This window comes from Vigna radiata, unplaced genomic scaffold, assembly GCF_000741045.1.
Source record: "Vigna radiata var. radiata cultivar VC1973A unplaced genomic scaffold, Vradiata_ver6 scaffold_165, whole genome shotgun sequence".
NCBI lineage: Eukaryota > Viridiplantae > Streptophyta > Magnoliopsida > Fabales > Fabaceae > Vigna > Vigna radiata.
In genome coordinates, this window is record NW_014542359.1 from 626,311 (window position 1) to 645,586 (window position 19,276).

Genomic DNA, 19,276 nt, shown 5'->3' on the forward strand with positions numbered 1-19,276 from the left:
ACCCCTATTCCTAGGCGATATTAGCATAATCAAGGAATTTCCCCCAGTTCATGACATTACTGTACGTTCCCGTATCAATAAAGACAAACAACATTTATCGAATGAGTTAAACGATAAAAGGAATAAGCAAAGGAAAGGAACCCAAAAATTGATAAAGATAAGTATATGCAAGCATATAAAGAAGATAAGAATTTTGATATAAGAGAGTTTCAAAAGATTACATTGTTCCCCAACAACCTAGGGTTTAGTTCACCATAATTATGGTGAAACTAGATGAAATACAATGAAAGAATGGAAGAAATAACCCTAAACTTGGTAGATTGGAGCCTAAGCATCCAAGGAACCTCCTCCAAGGTGTGTGGAATAGCTCTGGACGTTTCTGCCTGCCAAAAGATTGAATTTTGATTCGCACTGGGACTATATATAAGTCAAAAAGATAACAAAATCTAGCCAGATAAAAACAGAAAACCGCTCAGCGGCTAATTAAACCGCTTAGCGCACTAGTAGACAAATAGCTTTTTATGACAGATCTATTATGACAGATAAAAATTATTTATCATAATAAGTTGACTAGTGACAATATTTGTAATAAAAATAAAACATATTATGACGAAGTTATGAATATCTGTCATAATATACAATACAATGATAAATTCGTAAATAAGTTTAAAACTTATTATGATGGTTGGGTGAATATACGTTATAATACATTAGATTGGTGAAAATTTTAAAATGTATTAAGACCGGTTTTGGAAAACATAATATGTTTCTAAATCTAATTTTTTCATTTTGCCTCTCCAATTTCAGTTCCGAGGTTTTATTCACGTTCATTTGCGCAAATCCCTAATTTTTCTTTCCTTTCTTTACAGTCTCTCTGCATCATCTCTTCGACCGGTCTCTTCCTTAATTTCTCATCCCTTCGAGCGAAGAGGCGAAGCTAGTGGGGGATAGCGAAATCACGCAATGGTGGTGGCTCGTGGCTGTTTTCGGTGGTGGAATTCGCGATTTGGGCGAAAGGTGTAGCGGTGGTGGAGCGAACTCGACGGAGTTACAACGGTAATTGCGGGTCGAAGAAGGAGGCGTTGCGTTGGCAGTGTCTACACCTGCGACGACTCCAGGATCTACCGGTGGTGAACTTGAAAGTTGCTCCATCTCCCTGGCAAAAAATTTCGCGATTTCTCCGACATTCGCCAGGAAATTCAGGTGCTGAACTTTTTATCTCCAACCTTTGCGTTTGTCTTTTACATGTTTGTGACGCCGACAACTTATCACCATTGATTACTCCTAGGTGATTCCCATTTTTAGGTCATTGAATAAATAATAACGAAGAAGTAGAATATTATCATGTTCGATTGCTGTTTGCCTTGTATTTTGAATGACTATTGAATGGTAGAGTTCTGTTTTCCCTTTTGTAACATTACTTTTGCTTGTCGGCATCTAAGTGAAAGGTAGAAGAGAATCATTTTTCCTAGATTATTTTGGGTAAGATAAGTTTTTCCTTTTTATAATTGTTTTCTTTCACTTCTAACTATTGTATCTTCCAACTGTTTATTCTTTTTTTTTTTGTTTCAGTTTTTCCAATCTCCTCATGCTTCACTGAGAAAGCTATCACTTGGTTCTGTAAATCAATACATTATGTTAATGCCTTCTGTAAGTGTATAATGTCTCAATTCTCTGGTTATTGAAGAACTGCTGAAGTTTGGAATAAATTTTAATAGTCTTAATTGTTTTGAGAAAGCTAGATCCTATTTGTATTTTCTTGTAATTTCTGATAGATTTTGCAAGGAATTTCATTAACTGTTCTTTTTCTCAAACTTTGTTATAACTATTTTTTATTAATGTTGGAATCAATTGAAATCCTCCTAGTTGCTATTCATGACTAGGTTTGTGCGGCATTTGTTCACCTAATTGAAGTCCGTCCATCTTTCTTGGAGGTGAGCATCTTGCTCTGGTTCATTTTAGTTTTTCAAGTTAATTAGATGTTCTTATATTTTCGAGATTTTTCATATTGTGGTGGTTTATCTATTTTATTCATTATGTCATACTATATCTAGTTATTTACTTGTTTGAGTAAGTAGAATCCATTTAGATATCGCAAGATTAGAATGCGTAGCACTATTTTATATACTTATCTCAAGTTTATTATATGCATTTGTAATTTTTAAACTAGTTGAACAAGCAAGCATCAAGTGTCTTACCTATTTACTTTCTTTAAAATTAATGTTATTTTTATCTNNTNTCTCTTATCTAATGNAATTATTAATTCACTNCAGCCACATTTAAGGAATGTGANTGAACACATGTTACAAGTCAACAAGGACACAGATGAAGAAGTAGCCCTCGAAGCCTGTGAATTTTGGTACTATATGTATTTGGATGTTATTTTCTTGATGGTTCAACTAGTGGCTAGAGTTCATAATGTAGCTTCTAGATGTTTTAAATCACAACTAAAATAATAAAATAATAAACTTATTTATGTGTATTTTGTTTTATTGTGTTACTTGCTTTTTTCATATTGGGAGGAGGGGTTTCAGGTGGTTGTAATGTATTCATGACTTTATTATATTAACTTGAGCAGTTTTTTTATATAATTTTCATTGGTTACATGTCATTCATGGAATTTTGTTTTAGGAGTTTTATGACTGTATCATTTCTCATGTTTTCATTCTTGCTGGAGGAAAGTCTGGCATGAAAAACACAAGTTCTCAAAATACATTTAATGTAAATTATATTTAGATGAGACATTTGTTGGGTTCTGATAATGATGTCTCTACTAACCTTTTTTTTATCTTTTTGTTTATTAAGTGTACTCCATACCATTTTTTTATTTGAAATTATGCAGGGGAGTGGCTTATTTGCATGAAAATATGCCATCACCCATTATTCACCGTGATCTTGAACCTTCGTAAGTTTATTTTGTTCTGTTCTTGTTTTATCCTTAATTGTATATTCTTTTATGTGATTGATTCATCACTGTCTATGCAGTTTGATTCTCCTTTAGAAGTTTCCAATTTTGTTTCTGTGATGCGTCAAAGTTTATAAATTTCCTGTGATTATGGCTTAACTGTCATGATTTTGGACTTGAAATACTTGCAGCAATATAATTAATATATACGGAATCCTAAATTAACATTTAGTGACAATGTGAACTTGAGAGTTGCCAATAACAAGCTTTCTTTACTACGTGTTGTCATTGGTCTCTCGGTTAGTTCTTCATTTTCTTATTTCTGAGTTTCATATAACATTTTTAATTTGTTGGATTGTAATATTTTTAAATCTTAATGATATTTTGTATTAATTTAATACAAGAATGATATTTTGTATTAACTTAATGATATTGTTGTTGCAGTTTCAAGGTAAAAAAAAAGAAGCTTTATTGGGAATGATATATTTGAGGTCTGGTTCAGCCTTTTTGTGTAGGACACTTCCTAACAAGATGAAGTTGCATTTAGTAAACAATCACTTGTAATGACCATTTTCTGTCAGTGAACATGTTGAAGAAAACTAGTGTATCTTCATTTATTCTTGATTGTGAAATTGTCGCATATGACTGTGCAACACAAAAACTTCTTTCTTTCCTAGTAAATGTAATGTTGTTTTTCTTTTTGGATGTTAGTACATTATCAGAAACCTTTTTATACCTGCAGTTAACAAACATTAAGTCCTTTGGTATGTTATGCTTGTGTTGTCTTTCCTATCTTGGTGACACAAGTTTTCGGTTTTTGATATTTTTGTGCTGGGATTTGAATTAAACATGAATTGAAAGAAGAAAATAATGTTTTTTTAACTGATTCATAGAAAGTTCTCTAGTATAGAATAGATAGGACATGTATCAGAGTTAGCTATCAGCTCATCTATATCCCTTATGATGGAAAATTGCATTTACATTTATGACCTGCATTTATATATGACATGTTATCAAGGGCTTCACATTTAAATTCTCTTTGACTCTTTCAAGAACATGTTTGTTTTTGACAGATCCTCAGTACTCGAGCTCGCAAGAAAGTAGAAATTGAAGATATAAATGTTAATGTCTGTGTATTTGCTTTTGATTTGTTGCATCTAAATGGCCTAGAACTTCTTTAGGAAAACCTTGGAGTCCGCAGAGAGGTACCTACTTTTATCTTTGCTCTGTCATTAGTTTCATATTTCATAAAGGATTTTGGTTTAATGTATCTTCATTTACTAGGAATGAATATTTTCTGCATATTATAATAGGTTTTGGAGAAGATGGTTCCCTTGTATGGGTGGAGGGAAATGCTGAAAGCTTGAGTTTCCAAAATGATTCAATGGATGGTTATACTATTATGATTCAATGGATGGTTATACTACTGCACTTGGGATAAGAAATGTCACACACATAGTTATTTCTTTTATTTTAAGTGTTAGTAAATTGTAGAAACTTGACTACAATGTAGTGTAGGTTAATGTTATAGTTGGATTTAATATATGGTTTGATGTACAAATTATGTATTAAATATTATTACCCAATTTAATGTTTGAAATGAATTTCATTATGTCAATTTAATTGAATCGGTTTATTTCATATTATATTGATTATAAATTGACTGATGAGATTATAATACAGGAAATTAATTGTAAATTGAATGAATATGTCAAATGTAATAATGAATTTTTTTGTTTACAAAACAAGTTTTTATGATAGGTGAACAATGTATGTAATAAAAGCTTATTTCTAAAAAGTATATATTATGATAGGTGAAAAAAATCTGTCATAAAACACTACATATTATGATAGGTAAATCTAGGTGCATCATAATAAATTAGCTATATTATAACTGATAAGTGAAAATCTGTCATAATAAACTAGACTTATTTTGATAGGTGACAGAACGTCCGTCATAATACACTAGACTTATTATGATGAATTTTTCTATACGTCATAAAAATGCATTATGACGCCCAGAACTATAACGTCAGGTTATCTGTCATAATAGGTCATTTTTACCCGTCATAAAAAACGTTTTTTCCACTAGTGGCGGTTTCCCTCTAATCGTAGGACTGCTCAGCGCCCAAAACTGCCGCTCAGCACCAAAAACTGACTGCTCAGCGCCTAAAACTGTTGCTCAGCGGTTTGGTCAACTTTTTTGGTTGACTTTTATGGTTGACTGGTTGACTTTTTTGGTTGACCGATTGACTTTTATTGTTGACTGATTGACTTTTCTGCATTCTGGTTAACTTTTCTACACTGCAACCATTTGATCTTCAACATTTCTTTCAATTCATTCCAAAAACCTACAAAAATCAAGGGAAACCAAGCATAAAACCAAGAAAACTAACTTTGACTCTCTTATTCTCTAAATTAATAAAAGTGCATGATTTCAAGCTAATTCTAAGCTATAAAGGGTGTGATTTAATATCATAATTAAGTATGAAAATAACAGTTTTTTAACCGTTATCAAGGCACCAATGTGAGACTGTTGCGCTGAGGGCCTCAGAAAAAGGGTAGTCAGGCGCCAATGTGAGACTTCAGTGCTGAGGGCCTCCAAAAGGGCGCTTTGGCACCACCTGCGATTCCTCTTTCTGATGTTTTTCCAGCTTTCCTGAGTTCCAACTCCTTAATATTTCAACTCTTCTTCTAGATCATCTTAATTCCTGTTAAAACAAGGTCATGAATCAATATTTTATACCATTAACTTAGTTTTTCGTGCCGAATTGTGGTGATGATTTGCGCTTAATTCTTAGTTATTGTGTCATTTTCACTATTTGGGTTTAATTAGACCAATAATTCATATTTTAATTAATTTGAATTATTTGAGCTTNATTATTNCTATTTTCATTTTCAGGGAAATTTTGGAANTACACTGGGAGACTTTTGGNAGGGCACAAGCAATTGAAGAATTTCTACAATTTCTTTTTAGAATTAATTAAACTTTAATCTAGTGTTTTAGAATTTGTAGACAAATGTTTTGTAATTTTGGGCCAATTTTTGGTAGTGTAGACAAAGCCCAAATTGTAATAACATGATGTGGCATTAGGGTTTTACTATTGGTGGACCCCACCCATTTTGTAAGACACTCTCACGGTCCTAGGTTTGGGGAGAGGTAGCCGTCACACTCTAGAGACCTAAGGGATTTGTCATATGACTTTGCTTTGAAAAACATTCTCTAGAAGGGAAATGGGGTGGTCATTCACGTTTTTAATGCTTGAATGAAGAGAATACGTTTTTTCTTTTCCTTTTGATTCTCGTGGGAAAAACAAAATCATCTTTATCTTGGGTCTCTCTTGGTACTCACGGTGATGCCCTTTCTTTGGTTGAGCATAGCACTTTTCCTTTTTTTGGATCATTAATGGGAAGCAATTCATGGTGTGACACTTCACCTTGAGTGCGCTCTCGGTTACAGCATGATAAAAGTCAAGCTTCATATTTCTTTTCTTCAATCAATATGCTCTGATTCCATTTAGTGTTATGGGATGAATTGATGTGATGTTTACTTTGAGCTTTCATTGCATTTGAAACAAATGAAAAAGTGATTTGATGGGAGTAGGTAAGCTTGTACCGTGATTGAGTTTGAGGGAAGACTCTTGGTTGTTGCTCTTGTCCGTTCGGTGGCTAGAAGAGAAACATTGCTCTATTTTATTTTCACACTCAACGTGCTTTCTTGGAGAGGAGCCTTACGGTTTCTGATGGTGTAAGGAGAGAGCTTTGTCATTTTGTTTTACCTTTTGTTGGAGAAGAAACACGGATCCCAATAGAATAGAAAGCACATGGTTCATTGTCAATTCTTTTTCTAGGGAGAGTACAAGTAGTATATGGAGTAGGCATTGAATTCTCTTTGCTAGCTATGCATGTCTCGGTCAAAGAGGCAACAATTCATTGGGAAAAGCTGATGGAACAAAGTCTTAATTTCCTTGAAGGGGCCCACGATGGTGGTTTGTAGAGAGGGTATTCAATGCTAGTAATTTAGTTTGGAGAGTGGGTCCATTGATGTCTAGCCTTGGGAATTGTTTCATCATTTTGTTGCTTGATAAAATTGGTTTCTTGAAGCATTGAGTATAGCTTTTGGTCATTGCCTTTGGGGGAGAGAGAATCGACATTTCCCAACAAGAGGTGCAGACCGTGGTTGATTTGGGAAGAGAATGTCTTTCTTATTTTATTCATTTAAGCTTGCACATGTACACATTGGTAAAAGGAATATCACTTTTTGTGTTGAAGAATTGAAAGCAATGGCTACAAAGAATACTCTCACATCCAAAGGGCACAAGGTCACGACCAAGATGGTTTTAGGCCACTTGAATTTTCAAACTTCTTTTAGTAAGAGCATTGGAGGTCACGTGATTTGGTGGAGGAAAATTATATTCACTCATTTCTTTGCTTTAACATATTTGGCATAGTATATTGACTAGTGTTTCATTTTTTTAGTGAGTGTGCATTAAGTTAATTTAACTTTGTTAGATAGTTTTGTGTAATAGTCTTGGTGTCTAGTATTTTATTTTATTTTGTTTGAATGTTATCTAAGGTTTTTAATAGTGTTAGTTTAATTACCATACTAGCTTAGATTAGTTTGTTTGCATCTATGTCTTAATATTGAGTTCTTTAATTTTTGCAAAAACCTTTTTCACAAACCCCCCTGTCGTGTTAGACTCGATTCTTGAACCGCAAAATTGGTCCTTAGGAGACGACCTAGGGGTCATTCCCTAGCTATACTGCATTTATTTGCACATAAAATTTGTGTGGGTTGCGACAGCCCATCACAAGGAAAACCAAGCATAAAACCAATAATTCCACCTTTAACTCTCTTATTCTTATAACTAAAGCAAAAGCATGATTCAAGCTAGTTTCTAAGTCATAAAGGGTGTTTTTAGTATCAAAATTAAGTATAAAATAACGGTATTTTCAACCGTTATCAGTAATCAATTTCATATCTACCAGTATTGCACAAAATTACATTCAAACAGACTTAATGTAATCAATTTCACACAACAAGCAAGTCAAAACATATGAAAATATAATCGTTATGATAGTTAAGACTTAGCTTCAAAAAAAATTTCAAAATATACCAGACTGAACTGATTACATAAATAGTGTAATTGGTTAAGTATTACACTTATACAAATTTTGAAAACTTTTCTCTTCAAAAACACATCAAAGCACATTGCAAATGATTATTAGCAATGGTACGAGTTTTATCGATTATACACATTGTTGAGATTGTTGATAAGGGAAGCATTGGTTTAGCTAACCTTAATCTCACAGTGCTTTAATCACTATAGTTTTTTATGATGACAATACATTATTAATAACACATGTATTGTAATGTGTTACATGTTCTTTTCGTATTAAATCATATATTCTATTGAACATGTTTTGTGTTGATTTTGATATGTGAATGCACATTCTCTGAGCTTATATCTGTTACATCATTTATGGCTGCATTAGATATGTTTTTGAAGAAGAAAACCACATGCACTTTTATGAACTTACATTGTGTGGCATAACTGCATGTTTTAAGACAACTTCATTATGAAGTAAGTCGATTAAAACTCCTGACTATGCACAAATTCTCAAAAGTAGTGTTGTGAGTGATTTTGCATTGAAAAGTTTTTCAAATTGAGTTGTTGTGCCTAAGTCGACTACATGTGCAGTGGATCCGACTTAGTTAGTTGTTTTTGTTTGAAATTCTGTTAATGTGTGTGTATAGTAACGACTATATTTCAAAAGTTAGTTAGAGCATTGATGATAGTCAACTGTATTAAATGCAAAATCAATTTGCTTGTTGTTGATGGCTATTGTTTGACTTATCTGTTATAACTGTTTAAGGACAATCGACTATATTAGTAGCCTAGTCGACTACATGAGCGTCTGATTTATAGAAAACTATAAATAGACGTGCCTTAGTTGATCACAGAGACTTTGGTAATTCTAACACTTTCATTTCTTATTTACAGATTGTGATCTCTGAGAATTTGCTCCAAGAACTCATCAAGAAGACCGTGGTGATCTATCTTTGAAGAGGATCTTTGAAGGAGAAAGATTTATGTGTTTATTGGCTGATCACATCCTGCACATTGTGGTGTGTGTCTGCTCATCAAGATTTCTCTCAATATTTGTAAAGATTGTGGTTGTTATCCTGCTGGGATTTCAGGGGATTTGACTCGTGGAGTTTGGACACTTTGAAGATTGTTAAAAGTAGGTTAAAGATTGCAGAAGAGGGGATATCTTGCTGCAGATCTTTGTTGAGTTTATTGCCTATATTTTGGTTAGAGGGTTAGAGAGGTGTTTTATATTTTTGACGTGGAGGTCTCTATAAAAGCCTTGTTGTAAAAACCTCGACCATTATAGTGCATTTTCTTCCGGATTGTGGAAGGACACTGGATGTAGGCATTGAGGCGGAACCAGTATGAAGACCTGCTTTTGAATTCTCTATCCTTACACTTTTACATTCAGTCGACTTTACTCCTTTCGTAGTCTACTTTGTATTTTCCACTGCACTTACATTTTTCATTCCTTGTGATTCAACAAACTTTGTAAAGGATAATACTTTGCGATTTTTTTTTTTAAAAAGACTCTGATTTTGAAACCTCACCAATTCAACCCCCTGTTGGTGTTAAAACGAAGCCTACATGTTTTCCAACACACATAGTGTAATCAGTTAAACACTTGTTGCTTGCCACAATTTAATCATATGTTATCTAATGAAGTTAATTGATTACATAATCATTGTAACTGATTACTTCACCCAAATAATGCATTGTGCAAGTAATCTAACATTATTGAATTATGAGAATGCATACAATAGATGTAGATACAGTATAGTCACAACAAGTATGCAAATCAACCAATTCAATAAGTATATGTTGCAATCATGAAAACATATGTATTTGCATTATCAAGCAACAAGATATATCAAACATATGTACACTAATGCAGCAAAAGAGAAACGACAACAGTTATTTTCGCCTATAAGAAATGGTTCTACAACCGAGGCATATACAGGCGAGGCAAAAATGGGTAGGTTTTTTGCCTCGGCTAAGAGCCCAGGCAAAAAAGGTCGGACTTTGCCTTGGTTCTTAGGTAATCGAGGCACTAGGGTGTTTTATTTCATTTTTTTAGACTTTAGGCCTCGGTTCATACTGAACTGAATGGTTCTCACCCTCGCCAAGCCCTAGCCGTGTCATCGCCATTCTTTCACTGCCATCACAGTGCCCTTGTCGTGCCCTCGCCTCACCATCGTAGAGCCCTTGTCGCGCCCTCGCCTTACCCTAGCCGCCTCTCGCAGGTTGGTTGTCTACGAGAAAGGAAGAAGAAAGAAGCTTGAAGCAAGTTTGTTGAGAGAAGTCTTAAAAATTGCAGAGATAAGAGATTAGGAATAAAACTACTCGAGATAAATAGCAGAGAGAAGAGATTGAGAATATAACCTCTGAATAGGGTTCGTTGAGAGAAGTCAGCAATAAGGAAAAAAATTGGTGTTTCCCCTCTCTACAATACTAGCCTAGAACTAGTGAGAAAGGGGAAGAAGATAAATGACAGAGAGAAGAAATTGGGAATAGAATCAAACACCACTACTCCTATAAAGAATCAATAAAATAGAAAACAACTTAATCAAAATAAAAAAAAGGGTAGGGAAGGAAGCTTCCTCCTTTGTCACAAATCATAACAAAGAGAAGAAGAGGAACAAGAACCCTAGGTTGGAGAAAGAACTTGTTTGGAGGCGTGAAGGGAAAGAGGAAGAACACTGCGACGAAAATGCGTTCGCATTTAGTGTTCTGAATTTGAACTTATGCAGGGGCTATTACCTCGGTTAAGTAAAAGACCTTATAGGCCTAGGTTCGTGCCTAAACTGAGGCATATTAATGCCTTGGAACGTTCGGTTCCAGAGAAGGTCACCTATATGGTAGGACATACTACTTCGGTTCATAGCAGAACCGAAGCCGAACGGTTAAGTAAAAGACCTGTCTGGTAGGACATACTGCTTCGGTTCATAGTAGAACCAAAGTCGAAAGATCCTATTGCCTCTGTCCCTAGACAACGGAGGCAATATTAGTAGACAAAATGAACTTGGAACGTTCGGCTGCAGAGTGTCTGGCAGGACATACTGCCTCGGTTTATAGCAGAACCGAAGTCGAACTGTCCTATTCCCTCTGTCCCTAGACAACCAAGGCAGTATTAGTGGACAAAATGAACTTGGAACGTTCGATTCCAAAGTGTTTGGCATGACATACTGCCTCGGTTCATAGTAGAACCGAAGCTGAACGGTCCTATTGCCTCTGTCCCCAGACAACCGAGGCAGTACCAGTGGACAAAATGAACTTGGAACGTTCGGTTCCAGAGTGTCTGGTAGGACATACTGCCTCGATTCATAGAAGAACCAAAGTTGAACGACCTATTGTCTTTGTCCCTAGGCAACCGAGGCAGTATTAGTGGAAAAATGAACTTAGAACGTTCGGTTCCAAAGTGTCTTGCAGGACATATTGCCTCGGTTCATAGTAGAACCAAAGCCAAACGGTCTTATTGCCTCTATCCCCAGACAACCGATTGAGGCATATTAATGGAAAAAATGAACTTGGAATGTTCGGTTCCAGATTGTCTGGCAGGATATACTTCCTTGGTTCATAGCAGACCCGAAGCCGAACGGTCTTATTGCCTATGTCCCCAGACAATCGAGGCATACTATTGGACAAAATGTACTTGGAAAGTTTGATTCCAGAAAATATCACAGTTTGATATGACATACTGTCTCTGTTCATAGCAGAACCGAAGTCGAACGGTCCTATTGTCTTTGTTCCCGGACAACCGAGGCATATAAGTTTTTCATAACTACGAAAATGTCATCGTATTTTTATATATTTTGGTTTTTACAAAACCGAAGCGTATGATACGAATTAAAAAATGATTTTTTACTAGTGATATAATCAATATAATCAATATATTGTCATCATCAATATGTTCGATATGTTATAATCATCAATGTGTTGTCATCATAAAAAGCAAAACCATACCATACAAGGAATTAGGTTTATATTACTCCCCTATCAACAATCCTTTATTGACGTGTTGAAGCCTATATTTTCCAAGGGAGGTGTGAAACCATTTTCATTTTATGAAGTTATCTACTTGTAAGGAAGTTATCTACATATATTTTCTTTTAAAATTCACCTTCCTCTAAACAACTCCCTTTATTTTGAATCTCAAAGTGGCAATAATAATAATACGTGACTTTTTTTCATCTTGAGATTAAAAAGTGATAACCAAGAGTTGTTTCTATACTCGTCATAACTAGTTTATGTATATGATTTTAGTCAAACTTTTTGTTAGTGAAACCTCTTACATGTTTACTTAAACATGAATTTAACATAACTTAAGAGTTATGGGTAAACAATATAAAATTATGTTGTTTAACTTTACTAAGATGATAAATGTTAGACGATTTAACAATTTGTGAGAAAATTCTTGAAACTATATTCAAGCCACATCCCCTCTAAAGCATATTAGATACTTCAATAATATATATAAGGACTACAAGCATGAGAGAGAGAAATGCTGAATATAAAACAGGTCAACATAGAAGCTTAAATACCTGATATCCATCCCCCTAGGTAAATTAACTAACGAAGACTTCTTTGGCATATTTTGATTGAATAGAAATCTTAACCTTGATTGGAATTGAGTTTAGTCTATGTTTCAAATTTTGACTTGCAATGATACTTGACTGGTTGTATACCATCATTGTTTATGTTGGTTGATATCCTTTATGTCTTTTGTTCTGGGTCAAGGTGTGTAAGATATTTTAGGTTATGTAATAATTGTTTATTTTATGAGGGTTGATATGACACCCCTGCACTTGAAAATACAGTACAATATATAAATATTTATAACCAAATTGTCTTTAAAATATTTGCTGACAATATTGATTCTATTTGCCTTAGATATTCCATAAACTATACTTCATTTTGACCTCATTGGATATATGTTGTTTGGTATAGGAATGAGTGTGTTATTGTTGGGATATGTGTTGATGATGGTATAACTTTTATAAATATTGTCACTGCTAAATTTCAATATTTGGAAGGATGATTGTTCTTGTGGGCATGTATGGTGGCAGAAAGAACTAGTTTATTTCAATATATTTGTATATTCAACACCAGTATGATCATCTCTGACTTAAGCATGCCTATATTTGTATATTCAACACCAGGATGGAATTATAGTATTTAGATACTGATTTAATGTTTAAGTCGGTGCAAGCTATTAGGTATGATTTGTCTACAATATTGTTTGAAGCCATGTTGTTACTGAATCAGTAGTGTGCAAAGAACATATATGGACCAATTATGTGCTGAATTATAATTGCTTAATGCTGATTTACTCAATGCTCATGGCAGGTACTGGTCAAGGTCTCGTTTCACATATGAAGTTGTATGTGATTCCCTTGACAACAATATATGTGAAGCCTTCAACAGTGTTATTGTGCTTACCAGGGGCAAGCCAATAATCACAATGCTAGAGGAGATAAGGCTTTATCTTATGAAACGTTGGGCCACCAACAGAACCAAGGTCACAGCTATGGAATTCATTATCTGTCCAAAGACAAACACCAGGCTTATGAAGGAATCAAATCTGTCTAGATATTGGATTCCAAGGTAATGAAATCTGAATTTAATCAAATCTGTCTACATGTTGATATCCTTACTGAAATGTCATTTATTATTTTCAGCTGGTTGGACGTAAGTTGTTTGAGGTTAGACACACTGCAGTAATAACAAACAAGTTTATGGTGGACCTTGAGACTAAAGAGTGTAGCTGTAGGAAATGGATGATAAGTGGGATTCCATGTTGTCATGCCATTGCAGCCATGAACTATTGCAATGAAGACCCAAAAAATTTCATACCCTCTTGCTTCACAAGAACGACATATAAAGCCACTTATGTCGCAATGATTAATCCTCTCAATGGGCAATTGCTTTGGGAAAAAACATCATTTGTGGATGTCCTGCCACCAGTTTTACGAAAGATGCCTGGTCGGCCAAAGAAAAAAAGAAAATTGGAGGCCTGGGAGTTAACAAAGGATGCGACCCAAATGAATATTGGTGGGCACAGGAAAAAATGTACCATCTGCTGTAAACTGGGACACAACAGAAGCAAGTGCCCCTCACGTCCACCCATCACAGAACCAATATGTCCCTCTGACTCACAAACACAACAACCCCATCCTTAATCCCCGCAGCCACTACAACCTACTCAAGAGTCCAGTGCACATTCAACTCCACCAAATCATGACGAAGAAGTTACCTTTCAAAAGAAGAATAAATTAGATGTATTTTGAAGTCATTATTATGAACTTTGGATGTATTTTGAACACAATTGTTGTGTATTATGAAGATGGTGCATGTATTTTGAACACAGTAGTTGTGTATTATTATGAACTTTGGATGTATTTTGTTACCAAGTTTTTTGATGTATGGTCATTATCATTTAATGAAGTATTATTATGTCCTCTTTTATGTGTACTTTGATTATTATATCATGAGAAGCAGTTGTGTTAGTTTAATATGTGATGAGAAGCACTTGTGTGAGTTTATTATGGGACGACAAGCACTTGTCGTCATATCCATTTGGGACCAAAACTAAACTAATTTAAATACAATTGGGGACCAAATTAGACATTTTAAAATGAAAGCAGATACTATATTTAACATTTCACATTAACGCCTTCATATTACATAAACCTTCACATTACATAAAAACCTTGACATTACATGAACCTTAACATTGACCTTCCCCTTCGCCTTGACATTACGAAACCAAAACATGCAGCCACATACAAAGATCAACCTAAACAGACCTTTAAAATGACAATGTTAACTACAAAAACAACACAAATAGCTCAAAGTAACAATTTCATCCTTCTCTGCAAGTTTTGGACTAAAATTTCCAAATCAGAAATCCTCCTCCTTTGTCTGACACTTTCATAATCTCTTTCCTCATTATTTTCTTCAGCACACCATTTGAAAAAGTTACAGTAAATCCCTCTTGAAGATCCACCCTGTTATGCACCAAATAAGCCATCAAAATTGAAATTTCCTCATTAATCTATGAACAAATATATACCAAATAAAGTCAAAATGGAAATAAAAAACCTTGTAATGACGACATCCCCGAAATTTTCGCCCAGCATTCTGGGGAGTTCTCGCCACTTTGGACACAACAGCATCACGACACTTGCAATGAGGGATTATCCCACCTCCCTTCCAACCCCCATCATTTGGGGATTGTGAATTTCTTTCCCACCCTGTTTTGGAACAAGACAAAAATGCTTGAGAAGAAGCCATTTTGACTTCAACGAACCCTAACCCTATCACAACCTCTGCTACAAAATTTGAAGAACATCAAAGAATCAAAGAACCCTAACTTCAACTAACCTTAACCCACCCCTTTTAATAACCCCAATTATAAGCCATTTATGTCAACTTACTACAGTCCACACAGCCACGTCATATAACTTTTAAACAGGTGGATAGACGTTTGCCACGCTAGCATCTTCACCGTTAAGAATTTAACGCCGTCTACCAAAGGGACCATTTTGAACAACTTTTAATGAAATATGGGACCAAATTGATTTTTTTCCCGAAGGTGGGATCATTTTGAACAAAAGCCTCAAAAGAAGGGACCAAATGATGTATTAAACCTTTTATTTATGAGGCAATTTTTATGAAATCCTCGCAAATAGCAGCGATTTTGAATAAAATCGTTAGAAATTATTTGTAAATGCGATTTTCTCGACTATTTTTCCAACCACAGAAAATACATTTACTAAAGGTTAATAATAAACAAATAAACTCCCAGTAAAATCATATATTTTTATAGTGATCTTTCTATAACACAAATAACCAATTCAAAATGTGTAATATAAAAAAGAAGAAGAAGGAGGGACTGTAATGAAAACCTAACCAGAATAATCCTACAATAGTCTAGGAGTAAGGTATGATCTTGCATTAAGAATTTTGATAATAACAAATATAACCAATAACTGAAATTATTATTTCTTACTTGCATTAAATATATGCATATATTCGTACTATTTATTAATAAAATTAATAGGTGATAAATTTTAAAATAGAACCTTTGATACATAAACAATACCAAACAAGCTGTCGATTTTAAGGTAGTTAATAAAAGACTAGTTGTAAGATGATAATTTCATTACTACTTATAAAATTAATCCTTGATGATAATTGCATTACTTGATTTAATTAGTCACTTAAAAAGAAAAATCCTTGTCTTAGTGTTGGCATCCATCAGTAGATGCCCTATCAGTCCATGTCCTCATCTGAGTCATACTCATCACCAGCCTATGCATCCTCAAAATCATCATCCTCCTGATCATCATCATCTCTGCTTGGTGCTCCAACTACTCCAGATCCGCTGCCCTGTGCCTACTCCCGAGGCCAAGCCATCGTACTATGGAACTCATCCATAGCCCAACTGTGCACTGGTGGCATGTCATACAATCCTATAATCATCTTTGCAGTAGCTACCTGCCCTCTGCGGAGAGACTCAATCCTAGCCTCCATCATGGACATATACATGCCCCTCATCTGGAAAGGCTCAGCATGCTGTGCCGGTGCATCCTCCTACTGAACTGCTGCTCTCCTAGGACGTCTCCTAGGAACTGCTCTGGTTGGCTCATCACCTCCACAAAACTGACGATAATAGGAGGCATCAATAGCCCTCTGTGGCCTCTCATAAGGTGGAACTGCAGTGTTCACCCCAGCTTGTTGGCATAGATAAGTAATTAGGGACGGATGTCCCAACGGTGTCCTGCTACTTACAGTGGTAGCGCAACCCTGAATCTTGTTGGCGATGATCTCACAAACGTTAACATCCATCTGCCTTAGCATGCAGTAGATGAAGAGAATCTGATGCATGGTAATGTCGGAGACATGGGAGCATGGCTGTATGTTGGCATGAGTGAATGCCATCCAATACTTCGTTAGGGGAGCCAAGTCGCCCTAATGAAGTTGACTGGCGCTCCATTAGGGTTCCTCTGAAAGTGTCTCCCAAGGACACACATCACCCTCTCAATGTCCTCATAGTCCTTGTACTCCCCTGTGAAAGCAGCATACCTACACTGCTCTCCTGGCCACTCAGTACCCCGAAAGCTGTTGATGGTGTCCGGGTCATACCTGATGATCTGCCCCTCACGTAGCTCATGTACCTCTCAGCTGACACTCCTCCTCTGGGCAAGGCGTTCGCATAGAATTCCTTCACCAACTCAATGCTAGCTGGTGTAGGATAAGTGGTCAATCTCTCCTAGCCTCGCCTCTCAATCTCCAGTCCAAACTTAGGTGCCAAGTCTGGAATATACATGGCCTTCCTCTCCATCAATAGTCGCCTCTCTTGTACAGTCACGTAGTGCTCCTCATGCTTCTTAGAAAGGAACCGAGAAGAATATAATCTCCTTGGTCTCTCTGGCTCCTTTCTCTTGTTGCTCATGGTCTTTACTCTCCTTGAGGATGATATTCCTGTATCAAATAAATTCAATAACATCACAAAAATTTATTATTAGAGGTTAGCACATCATCAATTACATTTCTAGAACAACACAGTCCAGTACTGAGGGAAAAACAGGCCCCCTCAGCGTCCAAGCATCACAAAACTCAAAACCCAAAAGCTGTTGAATTTCACTCAGCAATCAGGCAGACCGCGCAGCGGTTTCGACAAGGTTTTGTCAAAAACCTTCTTCCAAAGATCAAAAATCTCTACTCTAACACCAATTTCACCATTCTAGACCAATTTCATGCAATTCAATCGGTTCAAACAGTTTCTATTTCATCAAATCATGCATAGAAATCAAAAGCCCTAATTTATCATGTTTCTACACATGTTCTTCAACAAATTCCAATTAGAAACCCTAAGAATGCACAAATTACTTGAGTGGAGATATTTGAATGCTTGCTAGACTCCTTCTAATTTATGATGAATGCCTCTCCAACGCACAACCCTCAACCAAAAACCCCAAACTTTGACAAGATAATGGTAGAAAAGTGAGATTTTTGTGGGTGGGTGATGAGAAAAGTGGGAAAATCTCTTTAGAAAGCTCTTGAAAGTGAAAGAGAAGTGCTAGGGCTTAGGGAGACCGCTTGGGCGACTTGCAAAGAAGAGGTTTCAAAGTGCCCAAACCTAAAAACCGCTCAGCTTTTAACAAAAGCCGAGCTGGTATACGCCACAACCGCTCAACGGTTGGCAGAAATTTTCTTCCTATGTTCTTTGCTTGCTTTTGAGCAATCTAACCCTGTAGCACTTAATTTCGACCTTCAATTTTTCAATCACATACCTTTCCCCTCTCAAATGCAACATTCAAACATGCAATGCACTTAACACAGAGTTAAAAACAGATATAATCAACTAGGTTGCCTCCCAGGTAGTGCTTATTTAACGTCACGAGCTTGACCCAAACCTGTCTAACACTCATCAGTAAGTGACTCCCAACACCTTTCAGTAGGTGTATACCTGTATCCTTCAGTAGATACATAAAAATTTTAGTATCCCTCAGTAGATGCTACCCAAAAGTGTTTAAAAATCCAAAGAGTTACATGTCCAAAATAAAATAAACCTAAAACTAAAATTGTTTTACAACAAGTGGGATTAAATCAAATATCATCATGTCTTCCCATCCCGGTTGCGGTCTTCATCTACCCAACTCATCAACTGCCTTCTATCCACTCTTCTGATGGCTTTGGTGTATGGTCTTCTAATGTCCACCACTACACCTTCTTTAATCTTGTTCACAATCGAATTCCTATTCTTGAATCTTTCTTGTGAACCACGTGGAAGTGATGTATCCTCTGAGTGGATTGTTCCTCCTTTATCAACCTCTTCATATTTAGGTACCTGCAAAACATTACAACTGTCAGTATTAGTACTTGATGTGTTATCTTCATATGCAACTTCTCTTCTATATCTGGCTCTCTTTCTTATTCTCATTCTGTTTTCTTTAGAGCCACTATATGTTAACACCCGTTCTTGGTCTCTTAACATCATTCTCCCGTCATGGATACGTGTCACCATTTTAGAAGTCCTCATAAAAGGTCTTCCCAAAATCAATGGAATTCTTCCATCATTCTCTATATCCACAACTACAAAATCAACCAAGAACTCCTACTGCTCAATATGAACAATTGCATCCTCCACCTTGCCAACTGGCTTCTTAATAGAACCATCTGTAACTGTTAGAGAAATATTAGATGTCTTTAATACTAGCCCTTTAATATTCTTCAGATAACTCAAGGGCATCATATTAATGCTAGATCCAGA

The 19,276-nt window shown here is 35.7% G+C and overlaps 1 protein-coding gene across 7 annotated transcripts; it reads left to right on the plus strand.

Annotated features, from left to right (window-relative positions):
- The first annotated feature begins 752 nt into the window (after positions 1-752).
- LOC106779661 (transportin-1-like) lies at positions 753-4,527 on the plus strand. 7 transcript variants are annotated; one of them, XR_002666422.1, is made up of 8 exons: positions 753-1,203; positions 1,573-1,650; positions 1,867-1,934; positions 2,274-2,359; positions 2,843-2,905; positions 3,350-3,396; positions 3,979-4,110; positions 4,219-4,527. XR_002666422.1 is itself a non-coding variant. In XM_022776662.1 (8 exons), exons 2-7 carry the CDS (start codon positions 1,636-1,638, stop codon positions 4,084-4,086), a joined length of 330 nt encoding a protein of 109 aa, XP_022632383.1. In that variant the 5' UTR covers positions 753-1,203; positions 1,573-1,635; the 3' UTR covers positions 4,087-4,110; positions 4,219-4,527. The 7 variants fall into 7 exon arrangements, 1 of the variants encoding a protein (XP_022632383.1); XM_022776662.1 differs by having other exon boundaries at positions 1,884-1,934; positions 3,350-3,356; XR_002666423.1 differs by lacking the exon at positions 2,843-2,905 and having other exon boundaries at positions 755-1,203.
- The last annotated feature ends 14,749 nt before the right edge of the window (positions 4,528-19,276 follow it).